Genomic DNA, 25,730 nt, shown 5'->3' with positions numbered 1-25,730 from the left:
TCTATAATGGGTCTAATGAGTGATGAGTAGAGGGGAACAATGACCTCTTTTTTTCTGGATGAGAAACCTTTTGTGATGAGGTGAGCCACGTAGAAGTATTTCCTGACCATTATGGGGATGTGATTATCAAAGGAGAGACTACTGTCCACCTGTGTCCCAAGGTCTCTTATCACATTTTCGGCGTTAAGTAGACTACCAGCTATGTGGTGGTTCATGGGTACAGAGTTTTTACCAAAGGGGATGACAATACACTTTTTGGCATTGAGCTTCAGGCCATGGCTTTAACACCAGGCATCTGTCTCAGTGAGGCCCTTTTGTAGTATGTCCACAGCGTTAGGAGTTTCGATTATGGCTCCTAGCTTGCAGTCATCTGCAAACTTTGTTAGCCAAAGACCTTCTGTGTTAGCCTGTACTCCAGAGAAGTAGATACCAAATAGGAGAGGACCCAGGATGGAACCCTCTTGTACTCCACTTGTCACTGGTCTGAAGTTGGATTTGGAGTCTGCTACTTTCACCGTGTGGGTTCTGTCCGTGAGCCAATTGGCAGCTCATCTTGTGATATAGGGATTTATACCTAGTTTAGTGAGCTTATCTATAATTCCAGAGTGGGGGGTGGTGTCGAAAGCCTTGGCGAGATCTAGATAAGCTGTGTGAACCACCATCTACGGCTTTGGTGACTGCTTCAAAGAAGTCAATCAGGTTTAGGAGACATGATCTGCCTTTTACAAATCCGAACTGGGTAGGGTCCAGAGTTTGGAGGTTACCAATGTCTTTGTTTATGAGTTCCATGATGATACGTTCCATGGCCTTGCAGACCAGGCTCATCAGGCTAATGGGGCAGTAGTTCCTGGGGTCCGTCGTGGCTCCCCCTTTGTGAAGTGGGATAACCATTGCGGTGAGTCATTCATGTGGGCACAAAGCCTGAGGTGAGGCTATGATCGAACATGGTACTTAGGTAGGGTGCCAGTTCATTCTGTAGTTCATGTAGAACGCAGCCTGGGTTACTGTCAGGTCCCATGGATGCTGTGTTCTTGGCTTTGGAGAGTGTGTTTTTTACCTATGCAGCCGTGATTACAGGAACTTTGCATTCTTTTGGTATAGAGATGGGCCCTCTAGGGGGTGAGAGAGGTAACGTTAGCACTGAACCTATCTGCCAGGATGTTGGCAATATCAGCTGGTTCTGTATATTTAGTGCCATTGTGCTGTAACTCAGAGCAGATCTGAGTGTTGCCATTGAGTTCCTTGACATAGCTATAGAATGCTTTGGGGTTGTCTTTAGAGTCAGTGGCAATTTTGTTTTCGTAACTAGCTTTGGAGGATTTTATGAGGGATCTCAGCTTCTTACTGAGGTTGACCAGGGAAGTTCCTCCAGTCAAGGGATTTTACACTTTTTGCAACAGTTTCTTTCTTCTGTTGTAGAGTTTGTTTATGGCAGGGGACCACCAGATTGGCTTCCTTTTTTTGGAGGATAGCATCTTGGTTCTATTAGGGATAGCATGATCCATGCACTCGTGTAAGTGCTTATAAAGTGCATTTGTGTAGGATTCAGCAGTCGTGCCTCTATTGACCGTCTGTTTTTAGAGTTTTTGTTCATAGTGGTCCTTTTAAGTGTAAGGCACATGGTTTCCAAGTCATTTATCTTTTGAATGTATCATAAATTATAACATTATTGCTCATTTTATTCTTTATATTTCCTAGTTTTAATTTAAGTTAAATACTATTTTGGTAGACCTGTCTGAATCCACGTGACTAAGTTTAAGCACTAAATGCTAACAACTCTGATAGACAGGTAAGTGATAAGAGAACATCAGGTACACCAAGATAAGAATATGCACACAGTCTGTACAAAGTCAGAAAACAGAATGGCAGACAGGTTATATCAGAAGTGGATTCAGTTATACGCTGTACAACTTCAAATGACGAAAACAGTGTGATATCTGTACTTGCTTGCTGCATGCACTGAGGAAGAAAATAGGGCAGAGGCTGAGAAGGCCTGATCATACTAAAATCAAATAACCAGGGAAACAAGCAGTAAAACAAACCTGAACATGAAAACAGTACTCGTTGTCCACATATCTGAATGGCACAGTGCACTTCTGACACATTATTCGGCAGGAATTGCTGGCTAAGACTTTGAGTTTTAGTACAGTGTAATTAGAAATTAAATAACTGCAGGCTCTATAATTAATGAAAAATGGACTGACAGTCTACTGTACATGATTTACAACACGGCTTCCCATAACTGCAAATCATCAATGAGACATTTATGCCATAACGCACACAAACTACTGCATGGTAAATGATAAAGGTGTTTGTGTTATCTGCAAAACAGGAAAGAAATGGCACATGGTTTGTTTTGTCTCTTCTAAAACGGTAAGAAACAGCACATCCAACTGCCTGTATTCAGAAGACATGCAAAAATAGAAAACTTACCTTCATCAATAAGAATAGCAAAATTTCCATCTGGGGACAGTCCTACGCATTTGATGTTATAGGACGTAGACAATGGCAAAGTTTCTGCCCTGTTACTATAAAAGAATAAATAACATCATGGTTTCAAAATGTTAATAATTTGAGAAGCAAAGCACATGACGACTCATCACAGCCACACTTGTTTCACTGCCAGTGTTAACATTTTAATATGTCCTGCTCTACAGTCAAGACAAATCTATATTGTCATTTGTAAACTCGTCACTTAAAATTTCTCCACAGTTTATAAAGACAGATGACTATGTTTACCTACAAATAGAAATGCTGCTTCCAAACAACAAACAGAACCAAGAAGCCCAGCTCCCTTGGCAAAGAGGGAATAAGCTCTGACTACAACCCACACAAACCATGTTAAGCTAGCAGCATGGTGTGATGGAGACAGAGCTGGATCATGCCCAACTGGAGTACTAGGCAGGATAACGATTCAACCCCCCCCCAGCAGAACCAACCCCCACCCACCTCCTGCAACAGTACCCCCACAGCCATTCCAGTGTTCCATTACTTGGCTATTTCTCTCCAGTTGCCATAACCACTGTTCAAATCTGTCAGTGTGCACACTATTTTCTTTACTTCTGATTAATAACATTCACAACTTTTATAGCACAAACATTGATAGCAACTTGCTAAACAAATCAATACAGTCTCACAATGGAAACAGACCTTGAGTGAACAGTAAGCTTCTGTGCCCTTCAAACTTACATTCAACTTTACATTTCAGTGCTTCATTGTCCTTGAAGAATAAATTGCCCGTGTTACATTTAAACAAAAAAAATTGCTAAACTGATGTGAAGATTGGGTGAAGATATGAAGGCCGCCAGCCTAGCTAGATAGAATTTTGGAGATAATTCTGTCATCTGGAAATATTAGTGTAAACCACAGGCTTGTTGTCTTAAATGGTAAAAATAGTGTTACATTTTTTTCAGTTCCACACGTAACAACAGTGCACTCTACTGACCAAGTAAAGCATGTTGTGACCCTTTGATCTAAACACAGCTCCGGACGGCCTAGATGAAAGAATTCTTGCAATCGGTGTAAGGCCAGAGTTATTGGCCAGAATTTGCAAGCGTAAATGTCCTTTATTGCTCTGGTTTCTGCCCAGAGGTGAATGTAAATGTAGTTTCTGTTAGCCTGGGAACCCAGGGAAGTGTGAAAAATGATGTAATGTGAACCAGGAATGTGATTTTAAAAATAGAAAGAATCAGAGAGCATTAAGCATTTTTGTCTTGACCATCCAACTCAGCACTGTCTTGCTCTATATGTAGGTTTATCTTAGACTTGTGTTTTCTCTTAGTCTAATCTTTCTAGTTTCTAACTATTTCTAAGTGTTTTTCTGTGATGTCAGAACTGTACTACTGAATTATTTTAAGTATTTCTCTGTGATCTCTGAACTCTTGACTAGCACTGTGTAGAAAAAAGTATTGTCTTGTGTTTTGACTATGTTATTAAATATTTTGAAACCTTTTCAACTGTGGCTGTTTTTGTAGAGATAATTTCAGCTCTTTAGAGTACTTGCATGCCTTTGGTAAAATTGTACAAAGCTACTCTAATAGCTTTAGCCCTGGGCTATACTACCAATTGGATAATAATACTGCACATTAATAATTGGACACCCTTTTAAGGGCCTTTGAGTAGCTGATAAATATTAGTGGGTGGTGGCAGCTGGTACTACCGTACAGTCTGGGAAAAAGGAGCATAGCTGGAGAACCTGTGCCACTCTTTCTCAGGAGTGTCTGTGTGGTTGTATAAGCTCTTCTCAAAGTGTGTGCATCAGCTACCTGGGCAGAGACACGAAGCACTGGTTGGACAGAGAGGGTGCTGAAGGTTTTAGCTTACCCACTAGGCTGAGATCTGGACCCTATAGCTGTGCCAGTGGGGAGTCTTATTGGGGACCTGGAGAGCGAGGGTGCAACCAGCCTTGGACTGACTGTGATCTCTGAGTGCTCTTAAGGGAAATTACACTTTACTGTGTGTTTTTGTTATCCTTTCCTCCTTTATGAGACGCTCCCTCACTGGTGTTAGTGGTGAGGATTGAGGCTCCTTGATTGCTGGGCCAGGGCACGGGTGTCACATATTAATTGTTTGGCAGTGGTGGGATATCCACACCATATATTAATTGGTTGGCAAATACCAATTGGCTTGTAGTGGTGTGGGTAGAGTGAATTTCTGTAGCTTGTGTACAGTGAGCTTTGAAGGTGTTTTGTACTCTAAATCAGCCACGCAGTGAATACTCAAGAGTTCAGATCACAACTGTTTTATTTCTTTTGTTAGCTTAGTCAGTCAGGGTGAGCAGGCAGCATGTCAGCAGAGGAGTATGGAAAGCTGACAAGGAGCCAGATGGTGGAGATATGCCAGGCTAGGGGATTGGTGCATGAAACCTGACTAAGGCAGACCCAATTGCAGCCTTGGTTACAGCTGCATCAGAAAACAGCAACCAGGAGGACAATCAGACTGGCAGTGGAGATATAATACCCTGGGAGAATGGACAGCTCAACCTTTCTGCAGAGGACTTAAAAATCCATCTGGAGCTAAAGAGAGTTGAGTTGGAGGCCAGGCATTTGGAGACAGAAGCAGCTGAGAGACTGAGGAGTCTACAAGCGGAAGAGAATGAGAAACGGCTATGCCTGGAATCCGAGGAAAAGGAGCAGCAGAGAAAGCATGAGAGGGAAATGCTGACTCTCTGCCAGAGTCATGAAGGTAATGGGGAAGGGAGTAACTGGACCCCAGAAGCACAAAAAGTCAGTAAATTTCTTCCGCATGCTTAAAGAGGGGGAGAATTTTGATAGTTTCATTCATATGTTTGAGAGAGTATGCAAACAGTATAGTGTTGACCAAAGAGTCTGGGTATGGTTCCTGTCCCTCTTACTCCATGGTAAAGCTGTAACTGTTTTGTCAAAAATGTCTGACGTTGCATGTTTTGATTATACTTCTGTTAAAAATCACTTGTTAGAATTGTTTAATCTAACACCTGAAACATATAGGAAAACGTTTTGTGAGCATAGACACAAGGCAGATGAAAGTGTGTGTGAATATGTAACTGAACTGAGCACTTATTTCCATAGGTGGGTGAGTGGATGTCAGGTCACCACTTTTGAAGGGCTGGCAGACCTTTTGGTGAGGGAACAAGCCCTTAGCACTTTGCCTGAGGACATGAGACTCTGGTTAGCTGACAGACAATGTGCTACTTCAGATGAGTTGGGGAAGAAGAGAGACCTTTACCTGGCAAGCAGGGCAGCCCTGCACAGGAAAAGGGCCTCCAGTACTGCTCAAGGGTCTAAAGGAACCCATGGTGGGCAGCCCAGACTGCCCCAACAGAATCTGCCAGTAGTAGGGGAAGCCACTAGTCCAGGTACACGTCCAGGAGCTAGGGTTAAATGTTTTGAATGCAACCAGTGGGGCCATGTGGCATACAGGTGTCCACGGAGGCAAGGTGGGGAACAAAAGGTGATAAAGCCAGTAAGTGGGAAAGACAAAATGCCAATAGTAGGTTGTCTTGGGACAACAAGGGTACCAAACTACCACCAGAGGTTATATCCTATTGTAGTGAATGGCAAAGAGGCCATTGCCAAGAGAGAGACAGCCTCTGATATAACCACTCTAAAGCCTGCAATGGTTACAGAGGAGCACTACTTGCCTGGACTGTCTACTCCAGTCAGGGCTTTAGGAGGGATCCCATTCCAAAAACCTTTGGCTAGGCTTCACCTGGACTGGGAGGGTGGAAAAGGAAGCCACCAAGTAGGTGTGTTTGAGGATATACCTGCAGATGTCCTGATAGGGAATGATTTTGATAGTGCAGTACCCTGTGCTTGTTCAGTTACACACAGTCAGGCTTGGAGACGGGAGACCCAGACTGCATACTTGCAGCCAGGACTGGTGACATGGTTACTTTAGGGAGGAAGCTACCCTGTAGCAGTGAGACTGAAGGTGAGCCACAGCTGCTTGGGAGTACTGATGGCCCCTTGGACAGAGTGACTGCAAAGGTAGAGGTGAGCAGTAGTACCCAGGCTGACAGTGAGGCACCACTGTCAGAGGATGCCAGACTTCCTGTAGAAGGGGAGCTGGGAAGGGTTACAAGGAGAGAGTTGAGACAGGCTCAGCTCTCAGACCCTACATTGCAAGGCCTGAGGCATGTAGCTAGGGAGGCACCTGGAAAGGGGAAATGTGTATAATGGGACAAAGGGTTACTATACAAAGAGTGGACCCCTGAGGGATGGCTAGAAGGTGAGAGAGTACAGCAGCTGGTAGTGCCTAGAGCCTACCACCTGGCGCTTCTAGCCATAGCCCATGATATTCCCTTTGCAGATCATACGGGCATAAAACATACAAAGAAGCGTATTATGCAGAACTTCTATTGGCCTGGAATTTCCAGAGATGTAACAGGGTACTGCAGGACCTGTGAGCAGTGCCAAAAGGTAGGCAAGGCAGGAGACAAGGTGAGAGCTCCTTTGATGCCTTTGCCTGTGATTGAAGAGCCATTTCAGAGGGTAACTATGGATGTTGTGGGTCCTCTGAGTACCGCAAGTTCCACAGGGAAAAAGTATATCCTAGTGGTAATGGATTATGCTACACGATACCCTGAAGTGGTGCCTTTGTCCTCCATTGAGGCAGAGAAGCTGGCAAATGCTTTGCTAGAGATTTTCAGCAGGGCAGGTTTCGCAGAAGAAATACTGACTGACAGAGGTGTCAATTTCATGTCAGACCTACTGGCTTGTCTGTGGAGGTCCTGTAGGGTGAAGCACATGAAGACCACCCCCTACCATCCCCAGACTAATGATCTTGTTGAGAGGTTAAACTCTACAATCAAGTCCATGCTACAGGCATTTGCAGATCATTTTAAGAGGGAGTGGGACAAATATTTGCCCCATATGTTTGCTTACAGAGAGGTTCCCCATGAATCCACAAGTTTTTCACCCTTTGAGTTGCTGTATGGGCATAGGGCGAGGGGACCTCTAGATTTAATTCCAGATGAGTGGGAAAGTGAGTGCGAGTCTCACAAGGAGTCTGTTGTGGCATACGTCCTAAACCTCAGGACAAGGCTCAGAGAGCTCATAGGCTTGGTCCAGGAGAACCTGGCAGAAGCCCAACAACAGAAAAAGTTGTGGTATGACAGGAATGCTCAAACTACAGAGTATGCTGTGGGGCAGCAGGTAATGGTTCACATTCCTGTCAGACACAACAAACTGCAAGCAGCTTGGGAGGAACCCTACAAGGTGGTAAAAAAGGTAAGTGATGTTAATTACATGGTGGAATTGCTAGGCAGAAGACAGGGGCACAAATTGTACCATGTTAACATGATGAAAACTTACCATGATAGAGAGGCCCTTGTGCTGAGCATTTACAGTGGACTACAGGAAGAGTCTAAGGGAGATCTGGGGACTGATCTCCTCAGTGAGGCTCAGGCTGACACCTCAGTGGAAAGGGTAGCAATGTCCCAGCAGCTATCTCCTACCCAGGTTCGGGAAATCCGAGCAGTGTTGCAGGAATTTGGGGACATGTTCACTGGGGAACCAGGGTGCACCCACCTGGGGCAGCACCAGGTGAACACAGGACCCTAAAGGCCTATTAGGCAGGCCTATTAGGCAGGCCCCTTATAGAGTGCCTGAGAGAGTCAAACAGACTCTGAGGGAGGAGGTACAGGAGATGTTGGAACTAGGGGTGATTCAAGAGTCCAATAGTCCCTGGGCTTCGCCAGTGGTGCTGGTGCCAAAAAAGGATGGCAGAACCAGGTTCTATGTGGACTACAGGAAATTAAATGGTCACACAGAGTCGGGTGCTTACCCCATGCCTAGGGCAGATGAGGCCCTACAGCAGCTGGGTGGGGCTAAGTATCTTACAACCATTGATCTTACCAAGGGTTACTGGCAGGTGCCCTTGACTCCCAGTGCTACAGAGAAGTCAGCCCTTATGACTCCTTTTGGCTTGTATGAATTCACAAAGATGCCCTTTGGGATGAAGAATGCCCCAGCAACTTTCCAGAGGCTGGTAGATCATATCCTAGCAGGAGGGTTTGTCCTTGCTTACCTAGATGATATTGCCATCTACAGCCATTCCTGGCCAGAGCACCTTCAGCATGTCAGGGAGGTGCTGGGCAGACTACAGAGGTCAGGGTTGACCATTAAGCCAAGCAAATGTCAGGTGGGTATGGCAGAGTTCTCCTACCTAGGACATAGAGTGGGGAGTGGTAAGATAAGGCCAGATCCTGCCAAAGTGGAAGCCATTCAGGCATGGCCTGCACCTGTTACTAAAAAGAAGGTGAGGGCATTTTTAGGGACAGCAGGGTACTACAGAAAGTTCGTCCCCAGTTATAGTACCATAGCTGCTCCCCTCACAGACCTGACAAGGAAGAACAGGTCAGATAAAGTAGTGTGGACCCCAGCATGTTTGTAGGCATTCCAGAAGCTTTGGGAGGACCCCTGTGTTAGCCAGTCCAGATTACAGCTAAGAATTTGTTGTGCAGGTGGATGCTTCGAACCATGGTGTGGGGGCTGTAGTTAGCCAGATTTCTTCGGAGCGAGAAGAGCACCCAGTGGTTTATCTCAGTCATAGGCTCCAACCCAGGGAGGAATGCTATGCAGCTGTAGAAAAGGAATGTCTAACCATAGTGTGGGCACTGCAGAAACTTCAGCCTTATCTGTATGGAAGGAAATTCATTGTTATGACAGATCACAACCCCGTAACATGGTTAAACACAGCCAGCCAGCAAAATGCCAGGTTGCTAAGATGGAGCCTGGGGTTGCAAGCATATATGTCTGTGCAGCACCACAGTGGGATTAGCAATGCCAACGCAGATGGGCTCTCAAGACAGGGAATGAGGTAAGGTATACTCTGACAGACCTAACTCCCTCAAGCAGCGTTTCTAAAGGGTCACTTATAAAACCTTAGCTTGAGTTCTCTGGGGTGGGGGGGAGATATGTAAAGACTGGGTGAAGATAGATGAAGGCTGCCAGCCTAGCCAGATAGAATTTTGGAGATAATTCTGCCATCTGTAAATATTAATGTAAACCACAGGCTTGTTGTCTTAAATGGTAAAAATAGTGTTACGTGTGGAACTGAAAAAAATGTAACAGTGCACTCTACTGACCAAGTAAAGCATGTTGTGACCCTTTGATCTAAACACGGCTCCGGCCGGTCTAGATGAAAGAATTCTTGCTATTGTTGTGAGACCAGAGTTAATGGCCAGAATTTGCAAGCATAAATGTCCTTTATTGCTCTGGTTTCTGCCCTGAGGTGAAGAACGTAAATGTAGTTTCTGTTAGCCTGGGAACCCAAGAAAGTGTGAAGAATGACCTTGAGCAGTATCCTACCTTCACCAAGAATGATGCCACAATACAGAGATAAGATGATCAGCTTTAATAATTGGCTTAAATTCTGGTGTCATTCAAAGGGGATCCAATGTCTGTCTGCCTGGGATGACATGCTGGACAAGTCACGCTGCCATGAGGCGGCTTGCACCTGTCACCCCTGGGCTTCGGATATTGGCAAAGGCTCTTGCCACCCCCATAGTGCCTATTTTAGGCAAGGCTCAAATTCTAAACCTACCACCCTAGAACACAAAAAAGGAAAAAAACTAAGGGTAATGCTGCTCAATGCCAAAAGTCTCAATCTCAAGATGCACGCACTCGAGGCCCTTCTCAGTATGGAGAACATCGATGTCTGTGCTGTGACAGAAACCTGGTTCAAGGCTCCTGAGAGCACCCCAGCACTATCAGGTTTTACCTCATATCATGCGTTCCGCCCCCAAAATCCGGACAACACCAAGAAAGGAGGGGGGGTGTCCATATTCATAAAGGACACCCACACCTCAAGGTTGGTGGCAACGCACGATGCATCGGAGACCATCCAGGTGCAATTAACCATAGGCAAGACTGCTCTGCAATTTGTAGCAAGTTACAGGCCCACCCACTCAAACTCAGGAACCTCACATGGCCTTCCTGAAAACACTGGAGGGGATAAATGTATCTCCAACCACCATCATACTAGGTGACTTCAACTACCCTAATATAGACTGGGATCACTACTCAAGCCCAAACACTCTAGCCCAAAGGTTCCTGGAGTTCATAAACTCAAATGCCATGGAACAACTAGTCACCATCCCCACAAGAGGAGAAAACATACTTGATCTCATCATCACGAACATGGGATCACAATGTTCAACACCGGAAGTATACCCCTCACTGGTGAGATCAGATCATAAACTAATCTCGCTGGAGGTCCTCATCTCGCCCCCACCTGAAATAAAAAAGACCACAGTGAAGAACTTCTCAAAAGCCGACTTCACACTTCTAAAGACTAGTGTGGTCTCCTTTAAGGCCCCCGAGCCGGTGGTAAACATTACTCAAGCCGCTGAATCACTTACAAATGCCTTCTACCAGCACCTACAGGACTGCATGGATCAGGCAATCCCAAACAAAACTAAGACTCTTTGTACCAAAGGCAAGCGTCTAGTCTGGTGGACCCCAGCCATAAACAAGCTCTACAACAAAAGGAGGAAGCTACTACAAGATAGAGCAAAATTCTTAAAAGGTAAGACACCTTTGATCATTATAAGTAAAAAACTAAGAGCTCTCATAAAATCATCCAAGGCAAATTTTGAGAGAAAAATCGCTAAGGACTCAAAAGACAATCATAAGGCCTTCTTTAGCTATGTTAGAAACCTAGGAGGAAACTCCCAGTTATGCTCAGAATTAGTTCAAAATGATGTGAAGATTACTGACCCTACAGACATTGCCAACATACTGGCTGATAGGTTCAGTGCAAACTTCTCCCCCCCCTCCCCCCCAAAAGGAGAGATATCTATACCAGAGGATTGTAGCCCCCCAAACATCTCTAACCCCCAGGTGAGAACTGCTCTCTCCAAGGCAAAAAACACAGCATCCATGGGACCGGATGGTGTCCCCAGCTGTGTGCTCCACGAACTCAATGAGGAATTAAACCCGCAGTTAGGACAGCTGTTTAATCTTAGCCTCACCTCAGGATACGTACCCAAGGAGTGGCGCACGGCGACTGTGGTCCCACTTCACAAAGGCGGTGCCTCCACCGACCCTGGAAATTACCGTCCCATTAGCTTGACAAGCCTTATCTGCAAAGCCATGGAGAGGATCATAATGGAACTCATAAATAAAGACATAGGGAACTTGCAGACTTTGGATCCAACCCAGTTTGGCTTTGTCAAAGGCAGATCATGCCTTTTAAACTTGGTTGACTTTTTCGAAACAGTCACCAAGGCCATTGATGATGGTAAGGCAGTCCATACAGCCTACCTCGACATGGCAAAGGCCTTCGACACAATACCCCACTCGGGTATCATCGAAAAACTCATCAGCTTGAATGTAAACCCATACATCACAAGATGGGTTGCAAACTGGCTAAGTGACAGAACCCACAGGGGTCAGAGTTGCTGGCGCCATGTCAGACTCAAAGCCTGTCACAAGTGGTGTCCCACAGGGCTCAGTCCTGGGTCCACTCTTGTTCGGCATCTACTTTTCTGAAGTACAAGCAAACACAGAAGGGTTATGGCTGACAAAGTTTGCAGATGACTGCAAACTGGGCGCCATAGTCGAAAACACATCTGACACAGATATCCTTCAGAAGGGCCTCACAGAAACGGATAACTGGTGCCAGAGCCATGGCCTAAAGTTAAACGCCAAGAAATGCATAGTCATACCCTTCGGGAAAAACAAGGTTACCCCTAGCTACCATATAGGTGGCAATCCACTGAGCACAGAAGAAGTTATCAGGGATCTGGGGACCCAGGTTGACAGTAACCTTTCGTTTGACACTCACGTTGCTAAAGTAGTTAGGAAGACCTTCTACATTGCCCTCCTGATCATGAAGGGATTCACATCTAGATCAAGGGAGGTCATCGTCCCCCTGTACTCATCACTCATCAGACCAATGATTGAGTACAATGCCCCATTCGGAATGTATCTGACCCGACACCTGCAGCAGCTGGAAAGGCCCCAAATGTTCCTCACCAAAAGGATAAAGGGTCTCAGAAATATGTCTTATGCTGCCCGACTGAAAGAACTCCAGCTCTATTCAGTCGCTTACCGCTTGCTCAGAGGTGACCTGTGCCTGACATACAAGGCCATGTCAAACCCAGATTTGATGAACATGCTTCACCTGAAAAAATCTAGATCCCTCAGAACCACAAGGGCGGGAGACTTAAACCTTGACACGGTTATTAATAGGACGTGCTGGAGGGACAGAGTCATCACCCAGAGACTCCCTATGCTGTGGAACAAAATCCCGGTACATGTGAGGCAGAGCACCTCGATGGCCTTGTTCAAGAGGAATCTTGACCAATGGATGGGAGATCGCAGATATACGAAAGGGATTACCTCAGTGTCACTGCTTGACAGAGGCACAGCAAAATAATGGGCATAGTTTTCTTCAAACTAAAGGGTTGGCGAAAGCCATAAAACTATGGGCTAGGCTTATAAATGCCCTAGGGCAGATAGCCTAGTATGAACCTATGAATCTATAATATGAACCAGGAATGTGATTTTAAAAACAGAGAGAATCAGAGAGCATTAAGCATTTTTGTCTTGACCATCCAACTCAGCACTGTCTTGCTCTATATGTAAGTTTATCTTAGACTTGTGTTTTCTCTTAGAAATAGCTAGAAACTAGAAATAGCTAGAAACTACAAAGATTAGACTAAGTGTTTTTCTGTGATGTCAGAACTGCACTATTAAATTATTTTAAGTATTTCTCTGTGATCTCTGAACTCTTGACTAGCACTGTGTAGTAAAAAGCATTGTCTTTGTTTTGACTATTTGTTATTAAATATTTTTAAAACTTTTCAACTGTGGCTCTTTTTGTAGAGATAATTTAAACTCTTTAGAGTACTTGCATGCCTTTGGTAAAATTGTACAAATCCACTCTAATAGCTTTAGCCCTGGGCTATACTATCAATTGCACAGTACTAATCGGATACCCTTTTAAGGGCCTTTGAGTAGCTGATAAATATTAGTGGGTGGTGGCAGCTGGTACTACCATACAGTCTGGGAAAAAGGGGCACAGCTGGAGAACCTGTGCCATTCTTTCCCAGGAGTATCTGTGTGGTTGTATAAATTCTTCTCAAAGTGTGTGTGTATGTGTGTGTGTGTGTGTGTGTGTCAGCTACTTGGGCAGGGACACAAAGCACTGGTTGGACAGAGAGGGTGCTGGAGATTTTAGCTTGCACACTAGGCTGAGATCTGGACCCTAGAGCTGTGCCAGTGGATAGTCTTAATGTGGACCTTGAGAGCGAGGGAGTGACCAGCCCCGGACTGACTGTGATCTCTGTGTGAGAAACTGCACTTTGCTGTGTGCATTTGTTATCCTTTCCTTGTATATGAGACACCTCTCACTGGTGTTAGTGATGAGGATTGAGGCTCCTTGATTGCTGGGCCAGGGCACGGGCGTCACAGCTGGTAATACTGCAATAGGGAATGGCTGTTAAACCGACAACAGGTTTGTAGTTACTAGGCATCTCATCCAAAGATGGACACACACTGATGTGCTGAACCACCCCCCTTAAAGCGCACTGCAATATCAGCACTCCATCTAAGTAGGTGTGGGAGTAAAACCCAGAGCCTGCACAAAAAGCAAGTATGCTACCTGTTGTGCTTCTAACATTGCTTTCAAATTTTATAGCACAAACACTGATGATGGCCATTTCTACGCAACACAGTTGCACATTGAAAACAGGCGTTAGCTTGAGCAATAATAAACTTCTCTTCCCTTTAAGCTCAATATTCCTTGAAAATGCACTGAAACTCAGCAAGAGTGCACTGAAATGCAACAGTCCTTGAAAATCAAGGTACAGGGGTTAAGCCTGAATAAGTTTACCAACCTGCCATCCTTAACTGGGACATTTTACACACAAGCAAGCCTCTCATGGCAGTTCTCCATGCTTGTCTTATCTGTCAAAAGAATGGCTTGTCCGCCATCAATTCTTTATGCTTAAAAATTTTGCGTTCAACGCATGCATGAAGTTTCAACATATACATGTGTCTTTAGTTCAATGCACATACAGATGCCTGCAGAGTGCAATAAAAAAAAATGTAAGTTTTTAAAGAAGAAATGTGCATGTATGTTTTTTTATTATTTTTTTTGTTTTTTTTTGTTTAAATTAAATTGTGTAACAGCTCCCGAGCCAGCAGGCAATAGGCGACTGCCTAGACTGCCTCATGCTGGATCCAGTTCTGGCTATAGGAATTGGGCAGGCAGAATGGGAATATTTAGATGGAGCCATCTCAACTATCCTGAGAGCCAAACTGTCCATTTGACATGCATTTTTATTGCCCCCCCCTCGCACATCCCAGTTCACCCTCTTTAACCCCCCACACACAATATCCTGGACCATGACAATGTCTAGTAAGATAAATGACTTACTTTTCTAGTTACAGCTTTTTTCACCACTAGTAACAGAAGGCAGGCTAACTTAACTCTCTCAGATTTAAAACACATACAATCAAACTAATTCAACAGGAAGAGGGTCTCGACTGAATACCGGTTTCTATGATTTGGTTTAAAAGACTTTCTATAGCAGATATGAAGTGGATAATGCTTCACATTCCATAAAACATGCTTCCAACTTCCCACTTGGCCCAAATTACTTCTCAAACAAATGCCCAGCACATCGTCAGCACTTTATCCGGGGTGTAAAAATATTTATGCATACAATTCCAACAAAATATTCTAAAATATCTAAATATTATGGCATACATGGGAATGATACAAATCTGTTCCCTTGGCCCTTTGTCCAAGTTATTTGGAGACTTACTTCCCAGTCTCTCTCAATTTGTTTTGTAGTTTTCCTGGAAGTACTCATAACTGCTTTACAGCCTCTCCCTATAATTGACTTTAAAAGAGGGGATCCCATTCTGGGTTCCATCAGGAAACTAACTAGATTCAGCAATTCATGCTGATTCACTATCTTTCCTCTGATCTGCATATATTCCCAGACTAAACCCCCATAAAGAAAATAAAGTACTGTCCCTCTCCTAGGCCAAACCATCATCTAGCTATCTCCCACAGTGTTATATTCTTTCAGTCTGTAATTGCTCCCAACAATATAGGTCTTTCTTACTGGGCTGCCAAATGTGCACAACAGTTTTAGCAACCCTGCTGTCAGGCCATTCCTGATATAAACCTATTAGGAATAGCAGTGGGAAAGTACAGTTATGTACACTTACCATAAATGTAGATGTTCGAGTGTATTCACTGTTGCAGTCCTAACCAATGGGTTATCCGGCTCCTGGTAGCCCTCGATCGGCCAGAATACCAAAGGTAAGTAAATATGACATCGGCTGTCGTCGGTTGCAAAGGACGTCAGGCCGTCCGATATAAAAGGAGGCAGTCGATGTGACTTCCTCAGTCTTTCTTGCCATAACAGTCAGAAGCCCCCAGAAAACAAGACTTAAACCAAAAGCAAGTTTGGCAAATAATACCAAATTTAGCCTGCACCTTAAGAAAAGAGAATAGGAGAGGACCAAAAAGGGGAAGGAGGGAGGGAAACCAGGACTGCAAGAGTGAATACACTCAAACATCTACATTTATGGTAAGTGCACACAACTGTACTATGTTCTTCATGTTTCACTGTTGCAGTCCTAACCAATGGGTTGATAACCAAAGCCCAGAGAAAAGGGAGAAGGAACCAACAGGATCAAGGATTGGAGAGAATGCCCTGCAGAACAGCAGTGGCAAACCCTGCCCTGGCTCTAGAAAACAAAGGCAAATTATAATGCTTTGTAAAAGTGTGAACAGAAGACCATGTGGCAGCCTCGAAAATGTCTTTAGTAGGGACACCCCTTAAAAAGGCTGCAGAAGTGGAAGCTGCTCTAGTTGAGTGGGTCCTAACCCCTTGAGGAGGAACCTTGCCATGAAAGGAATAACAAAAGCTAACAGAATGTGCAATCCATTTAGAAATGGTTTGCTTAGAAATAGAATTGCCCTGGGCTCTAGGGGCAAAACTGACCAATAACTGTGCTAATTTCCGAAGGTCTTTAGTCCTGTCCAGGTAAAACCTGAACTGTCTGTGCACATCAAGAGAATGTAGGATTTTTTCACCTCTATTTCGAGGATTAGGAAAGAAAGTAGAAAGGTGTATGGACTGATTAAGAGTCAGGCTAGAAACCACTTTAGGCATGAAGGGGTTGGTTCTGAGAGAGACCCTATCTGCATGGAAAATAAGAAAAGGCTCCACAGCCATCAAAGCTTGCAGCTCCGAAACCCTCCTTGCTGAAGTTACAGCCAAGAGGAAGGCAGTCTTCCAAAAGAGGAACTTTAAATCTGCAGTGGCAGCTGGCTCAAAAGGAGGAAGGGCGAGTTTCTCTAGAACAAAATTAAGATCCTAGGCTGGAGTAGGTGCCCTTCTGGGAGGTTTTAAGCTGCAAGCACCTCTGATAAACATTTTCATCAGGGCATGAGAGAAAATGGGTTGTTCAAAAAGAACAATGAGCAGAAATGGCTGAAGCATGGATCTTGACAGAGGAAAAAGAAAGACCCCCCCGAAGCAAATCAGCCAGGTATTCCAGGATCAGAGGAAGGGTAGGCTGAGAAGAAGATTCCCCTCTAGCTTGCATCCAATGAGAGAATCTTTCCCATTTGCTAGTGTAGAACTTCCTAGTGCTAGGCCTCCTGGCCTTCCTCAGCACGTCAACCACCTGCTGGGAAAGGGAAGAAGAAAAGATGGAGTCATACAATGAGCCATGCTGCCAAATGGAGAGACTGAAGATGAGGATGTAGACTGTTTCCACCTTCCTGAACCAAAAGATCTGGCTTCAAAGGAAGATGCCAAGGAGGAAATTGGGAGAGACTGCGAAGCAGTGGATACCAATGCTGTCTGGGCCAGTCCAGAGCTATGAGAATAGTCCTTGGTCACTCGTCCCTGATCATCAATAATACTCTGGGAAGAAGAGGAGGGAAGGCATAAACTGACAGCAGCGTCCAAGGGAAGAACAGAGCATCCACTTTCCAGGCTCTGCTGTGATGCTGTCTGGAGCAAAAAAAGAAGTATAAGATGGTTGTCTGAGGAGGAGAAAAGATCCACCTGAGGTGTGCCCCAACGTTGAATGATACTGTAAAAGACTGCTCTGTTCAGCTGCCACTCGTGAAGATCCAGGGTCTGTCTGCTCAACTGGTCTGCCAAAACATTGAATCACCCTGGAAGAAACTGAGCTAGGAGATGCAGGCCCAGGGATGCTGCTATGGACCAGAGATTCATGCTTTGCCTGCACAGGGAGTAAGAATGTGTCCCTCCCTGCTTGTTGAGGTACCACATGACTGTGGTGTTGGTCTGTTCTGACGAGCATGGTTCCTGGAGTAAGAAGATGCATGAAAGCTAGTAAGGCCTGCTGAACTGCTATCAACTCCTTTAGATTTATGTGCTGGTGCATCTGCTGGGCATTCCAATGTCCCTGTATGCATCTGCCATCCAGGTGTGCTCCCCAAGCATAGTCTGATGCATCTGTGGTAAGAACCTGAGTGGCAGGAGGTGGGCAAAAAGGCATGCCTTTGTTTTGTAGACAGGCTGTTGCCCACCACAGAAACTCTGTCTGCAGACATGGAAGCCGAGGAATCATCATATCCAGGTCCTGTGTGTGTTGACAACAAATGTTCTTGAGGTACCATTGCAATTTCCTCATATGCAGTCTTGCATATGGAATCATGAGAATGCAATATGCCACATATCCCAGAGCTTGCAGGTATTTCCTTGCAGGGAGCTGGGACAGGCTTGCCAAGTCCTTGAAGTAAACTGAAAGAGTTGTCTGCTTCTCCTGGGTGAGATAGATCATCTGGGCAGCTGTGTTCAGACTCACTCCCAGGAATGTTACCTCCTTGGATGGCACCATCTTTGATTTTTCCTCACTGAGAGTGTAACCCAGGGAAGAGAGAAGTGCCTTTACAAATTTTAGATCCTTTAACAGCTGTTCCCGAGAATTAGACAGTCGTCCAAGTATGGACAAATCTGAATTTTCTTTTGCCTGCAAAAAGCAATGACTGGAGCCAGGCACTTTGTAAAAACTTTGGGAGCAGTAGATAAGCCAAAGGGCAGCGCAGAGAATTGATAATGTTGATTGCCCACCCTGAAATGAAGGTATTGCCTGCAACTTTCCCTGATAGGGATGTGCAGATAAGCTTCTTTGAGATCCAAAGTTACCAGCCAGGAATCCTTTTCTAACATTGGCAGCAACTGATGCAGAGTGAGCATTCTGAACTTTGGAATTACCAAGAAAGAGTTCAGAATGGATAGATCTAGGATAGGATGCCAGATGCCTTCTTTTTTTGGAACTAGGAAAAGTCTGGAATACAAACCCTGGCCTACCTGCTGAGCTGGAATAGATTCTATTGCTCCCAGAAGAAACAAACAGAGACAAAATTTGTTTTTCTACTTCTGCCCTTTGGTTTGGAGGAGCGTCCAGGAATCCTTTGGGAACTGGAAAGGTGTGGAAAGAAAACTTGTGCCCTAGGGATACAGTTCTGAGTACCCCTTTGTCTGTGATAGTGGCCCAGACATCTGCAAAAAGGGCCACCTTCCCACTAAAGGACTCTCCACGCAGGCAAGAACAGGCAGAAGGTGGATAAAGTCATTGAGAGTCTTTTGATTGAGATGCAGGCTTGGAACTTCCCGCCTTGGAAGTGGAAGCCTGCCAACGCTTAGACCTTTGAGGGGTAGCCACCTGCCCCCTAGAAGATTTGTAACTGCTAGTCCTAGAACAGTTCTGTCTGCTGGTATCAGGAAACATCCAACTCTTAGAAGGGTAATTCCTGCTAAAGCGACGAGGTTGAACTTGCAGAAAATCCTTAACAGTTTGCACAGACTTGGCCTTATCCTCCATCTTCTTGAGCACTTCCTCTGCTTTGCTGCCAAAAAGACTGTCCTTGTGCAAAGGTACATCTAAAAGCTTAGCGTTGACAGGCTCTGGAAGGAGCTGTTCCCTGAGCCAAGCGTGCCTTCTAATAACAGATCCAGTAGCTGTAGCCCTGCAAGAGGCTTCTAGAATGTCAAAACCACAATGTAAAGAATGTTTATTGACAAGACTGGCAGAATTCAGCCAATCCTGCATATCCTTACTCTCCGCCAAAAGAGGCACTCTTGCTATCCTGGACTTAATAGTCTCCAAGGTGTGCTGCTGGTACTTAACCATGTGAAAAAGACAATTAGTAGACCTAATAGCAAGAGTGGCAGAGGTAGAAACTTTTTTACCCGACCTATCTAGGTTCCCAGATTCCCTGTCAGAAGAAACATGATTTTTTGATAACAGTGGCCTTAACTCCTTTAGGGCCTTACGAAATAACCTCTGGATCAGCCAACAGATTCCTGAAAGAAACAGATGTGAATCAGGGACTCTATAGTACCTGTCAGGTTTCCTGGGAGCAGGAGGAAACGAATTTGGAGTCAAGGAATTTTCCAGAAAAACATCATCAACCACTTCCAACACTGGGGAATAGCCAGAGGCTTATGCTGAGGTAAATCCAAAAACTCCCTAATCCTTTTCTTAGATTGGGGATAATCCTGACTTTCCCATTTAAAATGCTCCCTGAGAGTATTCAAAGTATCACCAAAAGAGAAATCTGCTGGGGGAGAACCAGAAGGGATGGACTCCTCTGCATCCAAATCCTCAAAAGTAGAAAAAGCCTGAGAAACTTCCTCATCAGCAGAAATGTTAGAAGAATCAGAACCAGAAAAAGACAAAGCCTCAGGAGAAACCTCCCTACTCCTTTTAGGAGGAGGAGGCTGTGAACCCCTAATAAAAGAGTCAAAAGGTCATTAGCCATTTTAACCATTTGGGATTGAGGGGAATGAGAAGAAACTGGAGCCTGCTTTTTCACAGGCTTACAACTGGAAGATTTACCTGCAAGTCTGAAGGACTCGGGAGGCCTGGCAACCACCGAAGTTGCACTAGAAGTCGTCGGTATGAGCTTGCTGTCTGAACAAAGAATGGAGGCCTCGGACACCGGAGTCAGCTTAGCGGCTCTGGATCCAGCTGAAGAGGTAACAGGCAAAAGGTCAGAAGGCAAAATGGAGGCCGAAGGCCTTGGAGACTCAGAAATGGTCTCAACCAAGGCCTGCGGTTGAAAATCTGCAGACTGCAGGGGCTGCAAAGGCACTTCACTGGCTACCGCATGACTGACGACCATCCTAACATCATCCAAGGACTTGACCTTCTGAAGCCTGTCGCGGTCCTTATCCTTATGTTTCTTGGGGATATCTGAAGCTTGAAGACCAGCGTAAGCCATTCCGACAAACTTAGGCCAAACACCAAAATGTTTAGCTAAAAGCTTAACCCGACGACGCTGAATAAAGGAGGCACAGAGATCACAATTAGGAACATCGTGGTCAAGGCCTAAACAAATAATACAATGGGAATGAAAATCTCTATGGGGAATCTGCTTTCCACAGGTAAGACCATTATTAACCTTTTCTGACATTCGTTAAGGCAAAAAAAAGAGGATCCCCAATGGGGTACTTAGCTGTAGTTCACTTCAACTTTGTAGTCAGAAACCAAAAAAAGGTTAACTGCCGACCAGCACTCGTGCAAGAAATGCTTCTGCTTTGGGCTCCGCGGCAAGGAAGACTGAGGAAATGACGTTGGCTGCCTCCTTTTGTATCGGACGTCCTGACGTCCTTTACAACCGACGACAGCTGATGTCATATTTTCTTACCTTTTGTATTCTGGCCAATCGAGGGCTATCGGGAGCCGGATAACCCATTGGTTAGAACTGCAACAGTGAAACACGAACATCCAAGATACAAGCTATTTTGGATGGGTTAGCCTAATCACCACTTCAACAGCACATTTCCTTGGTACACCTAGGTACACTATTCTTTCTCACATTTTCCCCCTGATCCCACAAAGTTATCCTATTGCCTCTCACACCACGTTCACCCTGTGTTTCATCCACTGTCTTCCACTTTTGGCACATACCAGGGGCCTGCAACATGTAAGCTAGTTGCAACAGTGTGGCTTTGAAATATCCCTCAAGATTGGGAAAACCCAGCCGTTCCCCTTTCTGTTGACAAGTACAGCTCATCCCAGCTAACTCTTAGAAGCTTAACTTCCCAAATAAGGTCTTTCAATTCATTATTTAATAGCTTCCACGTGGACTCTGGAGACGTCTAATAATATGGTTGCCCTGTGTACAATATTAGAGAAACCAAGAACATTTTCATTACTTGGATTTTATTATCTAGAGCTAAATTAAGCTTTTTAGCTACACTTATTTCTCTTATGATCTTATCTTTTGTTTCCTCCCAGAATTCTATAGCTGCTTGGCATACTTTACTTTTTAATAAGATTCCTAAATACTGGAGCTTATGGCGACCTCAAAAGACTATTTCTGCACCAGGTCATAGAAGGTATGAAATTGATGGAGATTAGTTTTTTTTATAACCTGTAAGTCCCTGAAACTCATGTAAGATATCAAGCAGTGTCAGAATCCCCCTTTTAGAATTAGCTATGTAGATAACAATATCCACAAAGTGAGATTTCTTTGCGGCATACCACACCAATAAAGTCCCTCAACGTCAGACTCTCTTACTCTGTGCCAAGGGTTCTATATACAGGGCAAACAATAAGGGGAACAAGGGACATCCTTGGCAAGTAACCCTCTCTCCAGTGCAAATTCACTAGATATTATTTCCCTTATCTTAATTGTAGCCCTTGTACCCTTTTGTGCATTTATCAACAACTAGATTATCTTCTCAGGAAAGACCATCCTCTCTAAAACGCTAAACAATTACTTCCAGTTGACACTGCTGAGTGCTTTTTCGGCAGCCAAGCTAACCAAAATTAAGAGGGCTTTACTTCTTTCAGCTTCCATTTGCATCATTTCTGTTTTATTAATACTTTCAAAGGTTAGTCTACATTTAACAAACCTACACTGGTCTAGAGATGATGGGGCACTAACCTAGCAGCCAAAACTGACATAAATGCTTTATAGTTTTGGTTTAATATCGAGATTGGCCCATAAGACAAGTGTTCTCCTGGGTAATTTCCGTCTAAGTATAGCCACCACTACTGTCTCTCTCTCTTTCTAAGATGAAGTGACTGTCTCTTCTCTCAAAATTCGATTAAATATTCTTAACAATGCCTATAAGAACATAGTCCCTTCCATACTCTACACCTCAACCAGAAGGCCATCAAAACCTGAAGCCTTACCCCTGGCTTGGTGTACCTCATCTGTGCTCATTTCTCTGGTTAAAACCTACCCCTCTTCCTCCAACAAGGCTTTTAACCTAGTTTGGCTGAGATAGTTGACCATATTAATGTCTCGGTCTTCAACAATTGGATTTTCTATGTATAGCTCTTTATAATACTGCTGAAAAGTTTCCAGTACAGAACATGGGTTCCTCACTACATTCCTTGTCTCAAAGTACTAAATCTGGGGCACCACTCAAGATTCTTTTGTTTGCCTAATCCTTCTAGCCAATATCTTCTGAGAAGCTAGATTATATTAAAAAAAACAATTACCTATATCCAAGTCTTGAACTTTTTGTAAATTTTCCATTTTTAACTTCTAATTTTGATTGTTCCTGCTAATTGTTACTTGCAGACAGCGATTAAATAGGATTGATTTTCTAAGCGCATTCTATAGACTAGTTCTTTCTCTGCCATATGTCTCTTTCCTTAATTATTAATCTCAATTTTAAAATTATTTTTTAAGACATCCTTACTGCTTAAACTGTCAAGTAAAACCTTTATATTGATAACTAAACAAGATTTAAAAGGAAGACTGTGCAGCAAATGAGAAGGGAAAGTCAAGCATCTTCTTACATCGGAATCAAAAGGGAGCTGCAGTAATAAATCCACTGGAATGTTCCGAAGGAGAAAGAGATTGTAACTCCACTGGAATATTCCAAGAGAGAGGAGATGTGCATCAGCCCACTGTGCTAAATATCTGTGCTCTTGTGTACCAAATAGGTGTGCTCCTGAAGGCTGGGCAGTTTTGTAGCAGTACGGCACATGGGAAGTGAGTGAGTGATACACCCTTGTTTATGTCCACTGCAAACCAAACCCTACAGCAGATTACTAAACATAAAAAGAAGTGTTAGGGCTTAATAAAAACATCTTCCCTTGATAAATGATTACACAGCACCCTGTTACTTTCTCTTTCTCTCTCTCTCTCTCAGGGAGGAACAAATCAGGGCTCTGCGCCCAGAGTCCATCCTCTTTGGTATATACTTCTGTAACATAAAAGCAGATACCGATGGACTTTTATTTTGCTGTGGCAATAGAGCTGTCACTGACGACTGCTTTACTTGTACTGTAAGAGAACAGTAAAATGCTTACATCCATAATTAAAATAGATGTTTTCAAAGAATGGTGCTTTCCTCCTTGGCTACTGCTGTTAAAAATCTTTGTTAAGACACTTCTCCTTGTTTCTTCTTTAAAATAACTTTTATTAAAATGATTTAAAACAAAAAACAAAATAAAAGCTACAACCTAACCATTTGAAAGTTAGCGATGTAACGCAAAAAAGAGAGATAAGCGCTTTCGGTTTATCAACCTTCTTCAGATCTGCTTAACATTTGCAGCTACCTCTATTTATAGTCATGCTGCTGACTTAGAGTCATCCCCCACAACCAATGGGAGTCTCTATGCTAATTCTTGGTGTACTTGTAATCCAATCCAATGTTCTGGTTCTTATTTCTTGGAAGCCAATTACATTCTTCCATGCAAATAAGTTTTAATAAATCTACCAATGTTTATTTATTCCTTTCTCTCATCTAATTTGCTATTCTTTTCCTTTTGCTCCAATGGCTTGTGTGTATCCTGTTGCAAGATGCAGGCTCCACCTTTTTATGTCATGGTCTTATTTGCCTTTTGTAAAAACTAATCACTCTCCCTGCATAGCATTTTTCTTGTATTTCGCCTCTATATTGGAGGCTTCTGTCTGCCTATAACAGAGCTACAACCTCTTCTCTTTCACGAGTTGTCTTCATTAGGTAAACCACAAGTACAGTGGCTTTCTCCTTTGTTTTAAAGCATAGGATCAAACACTTTCTTGTAAATGCTCTTACTTCCACGTCATCAGGTCTCTTTCAAACTGATAGCGCTTACTTAACTACATAAATGCACTTGCTAACTCACATCATAAATCACAAACTTTTTTTATTTTGTGTCTTGCTTCTTGATATCAAGTCTCTTTCTGACTAAGAGTGCTTGCTTATATTCGAAGATGTACTTCTGATTCCTGTTATTCTATCCAAGTTTTACTTTGTGCAGAGCTCTTTACTCAGTCTTATTAAGAAGCTATCCTAATTGTTTTTTAGTGTTATGTAATCCATTGGTTGGCAAATTACACTTCTCCTTTTTCTCCCATACTAATTCCAATTAGTATGCTGAAGCTCACAAGTGTGACAACTATAGGCATATGGTATTGGCAACAATGGATGTGAAAAGCTTATTTACTAGCATACCCAATGGATATGGTATAGAAGCAGTCAGAAACTTTATACTAGCTAACCAACCGAATAAGGATGTGAAAAGGATATGTGGGCTACTAGAAATTATATTACAAAACAATATATTTCCCTATTGGCAGAAATGGGGAGTAGCCATGGGCACTCCATGTGCCAATAGTTATGCTAATATAGTATTAGCCCAATGGGAATGCCAGTGGAGCAAAGATGAAAATAACATCTGGCAACAACATATACAATTCTATGGATGCTTTGTTGATGACATCCTCCTTATATGGAGAGGGCATGAAAGTTCGTTGCAGCAATTCATTCAATTTCTAACAACAACAATGGATTTCCTAAAGTTTGAAATCAAAATGTCACGGAAGAAAATAGAATTTTTGGATGTTAATAATATTATGGATGAGGTCAAAGGATTGGAAACAGCCCTGTATAGAAAAACAACTTGGAAAAAACATCTTTTACATAGATCTAGCATGCATCCAGGCCATATTTTTAAAAATATTAAGGACAACCAGGTGCAAAGGGTCTCCAGATTGTGTACCAATGATAATATATTTTGAGAAGAAATACAAGGACTAATGAACAACTTCACAGCGAGAGGATATAAGGAAGAAAAAATGGATGAAGACAAGCTTAGAGTTATCTGAAGGAAGAAAGGGAGACCATACTATTCAGCTAAAATTGATAAAGAGAACAAAGAAAAGGAGCCGAACAGAAGAAAGGAAATAGTAAGATGTCCTTTGACATACAGTACAGATAATGTTATTATAAGAAAAACTATTAAGAAATACTGGCCTATACTAACAATGGACCAGAAGATAAA

General features: G+C 43.5%; 1 protein-coding gene across 1 annotated transcript in view; it reads right to left on the bottom strand.

Annotated features, from left to right (window-relative positions):
* The window catches only part of LOC122802737 (periodic tryptophan protein 2 homolog), a 723,301-nt gene that overhangs the window by 605,082 nt on the left and 92,489 nt on the right, over positions 1–25,730 (bottom strand). Inside the window, exon 3 of the mRNA XM_044072502.1 lies at positions 2,434–2,528. Coding sequence (XP_043928437.1) covers positions 2,434–2,528 — 95 coding nt within the window. The remainder of the gene's footprint in view (positions 1–2,433; positions 2,529–25,730) is intronic.

This window comes from Protopterus annectens, chromosome 5.part0, assembly GCF_019279795.1.
Source record: "Protopterus annectens isolate FY-2018-M chromosome 5.part0, PAN1.0, whole genome shotgun sequence".
NCBI classification, from domain to species: Eukaryota; Metazoa; Chordata; order Ceratodontiformes; family Protopteridae; genus Protopterus; species Protopterus annectens.
Note: the sequence above shows the minus strand (reverse complement) of the source record. Positions and strands in the feature narration are given on the sequence as shown.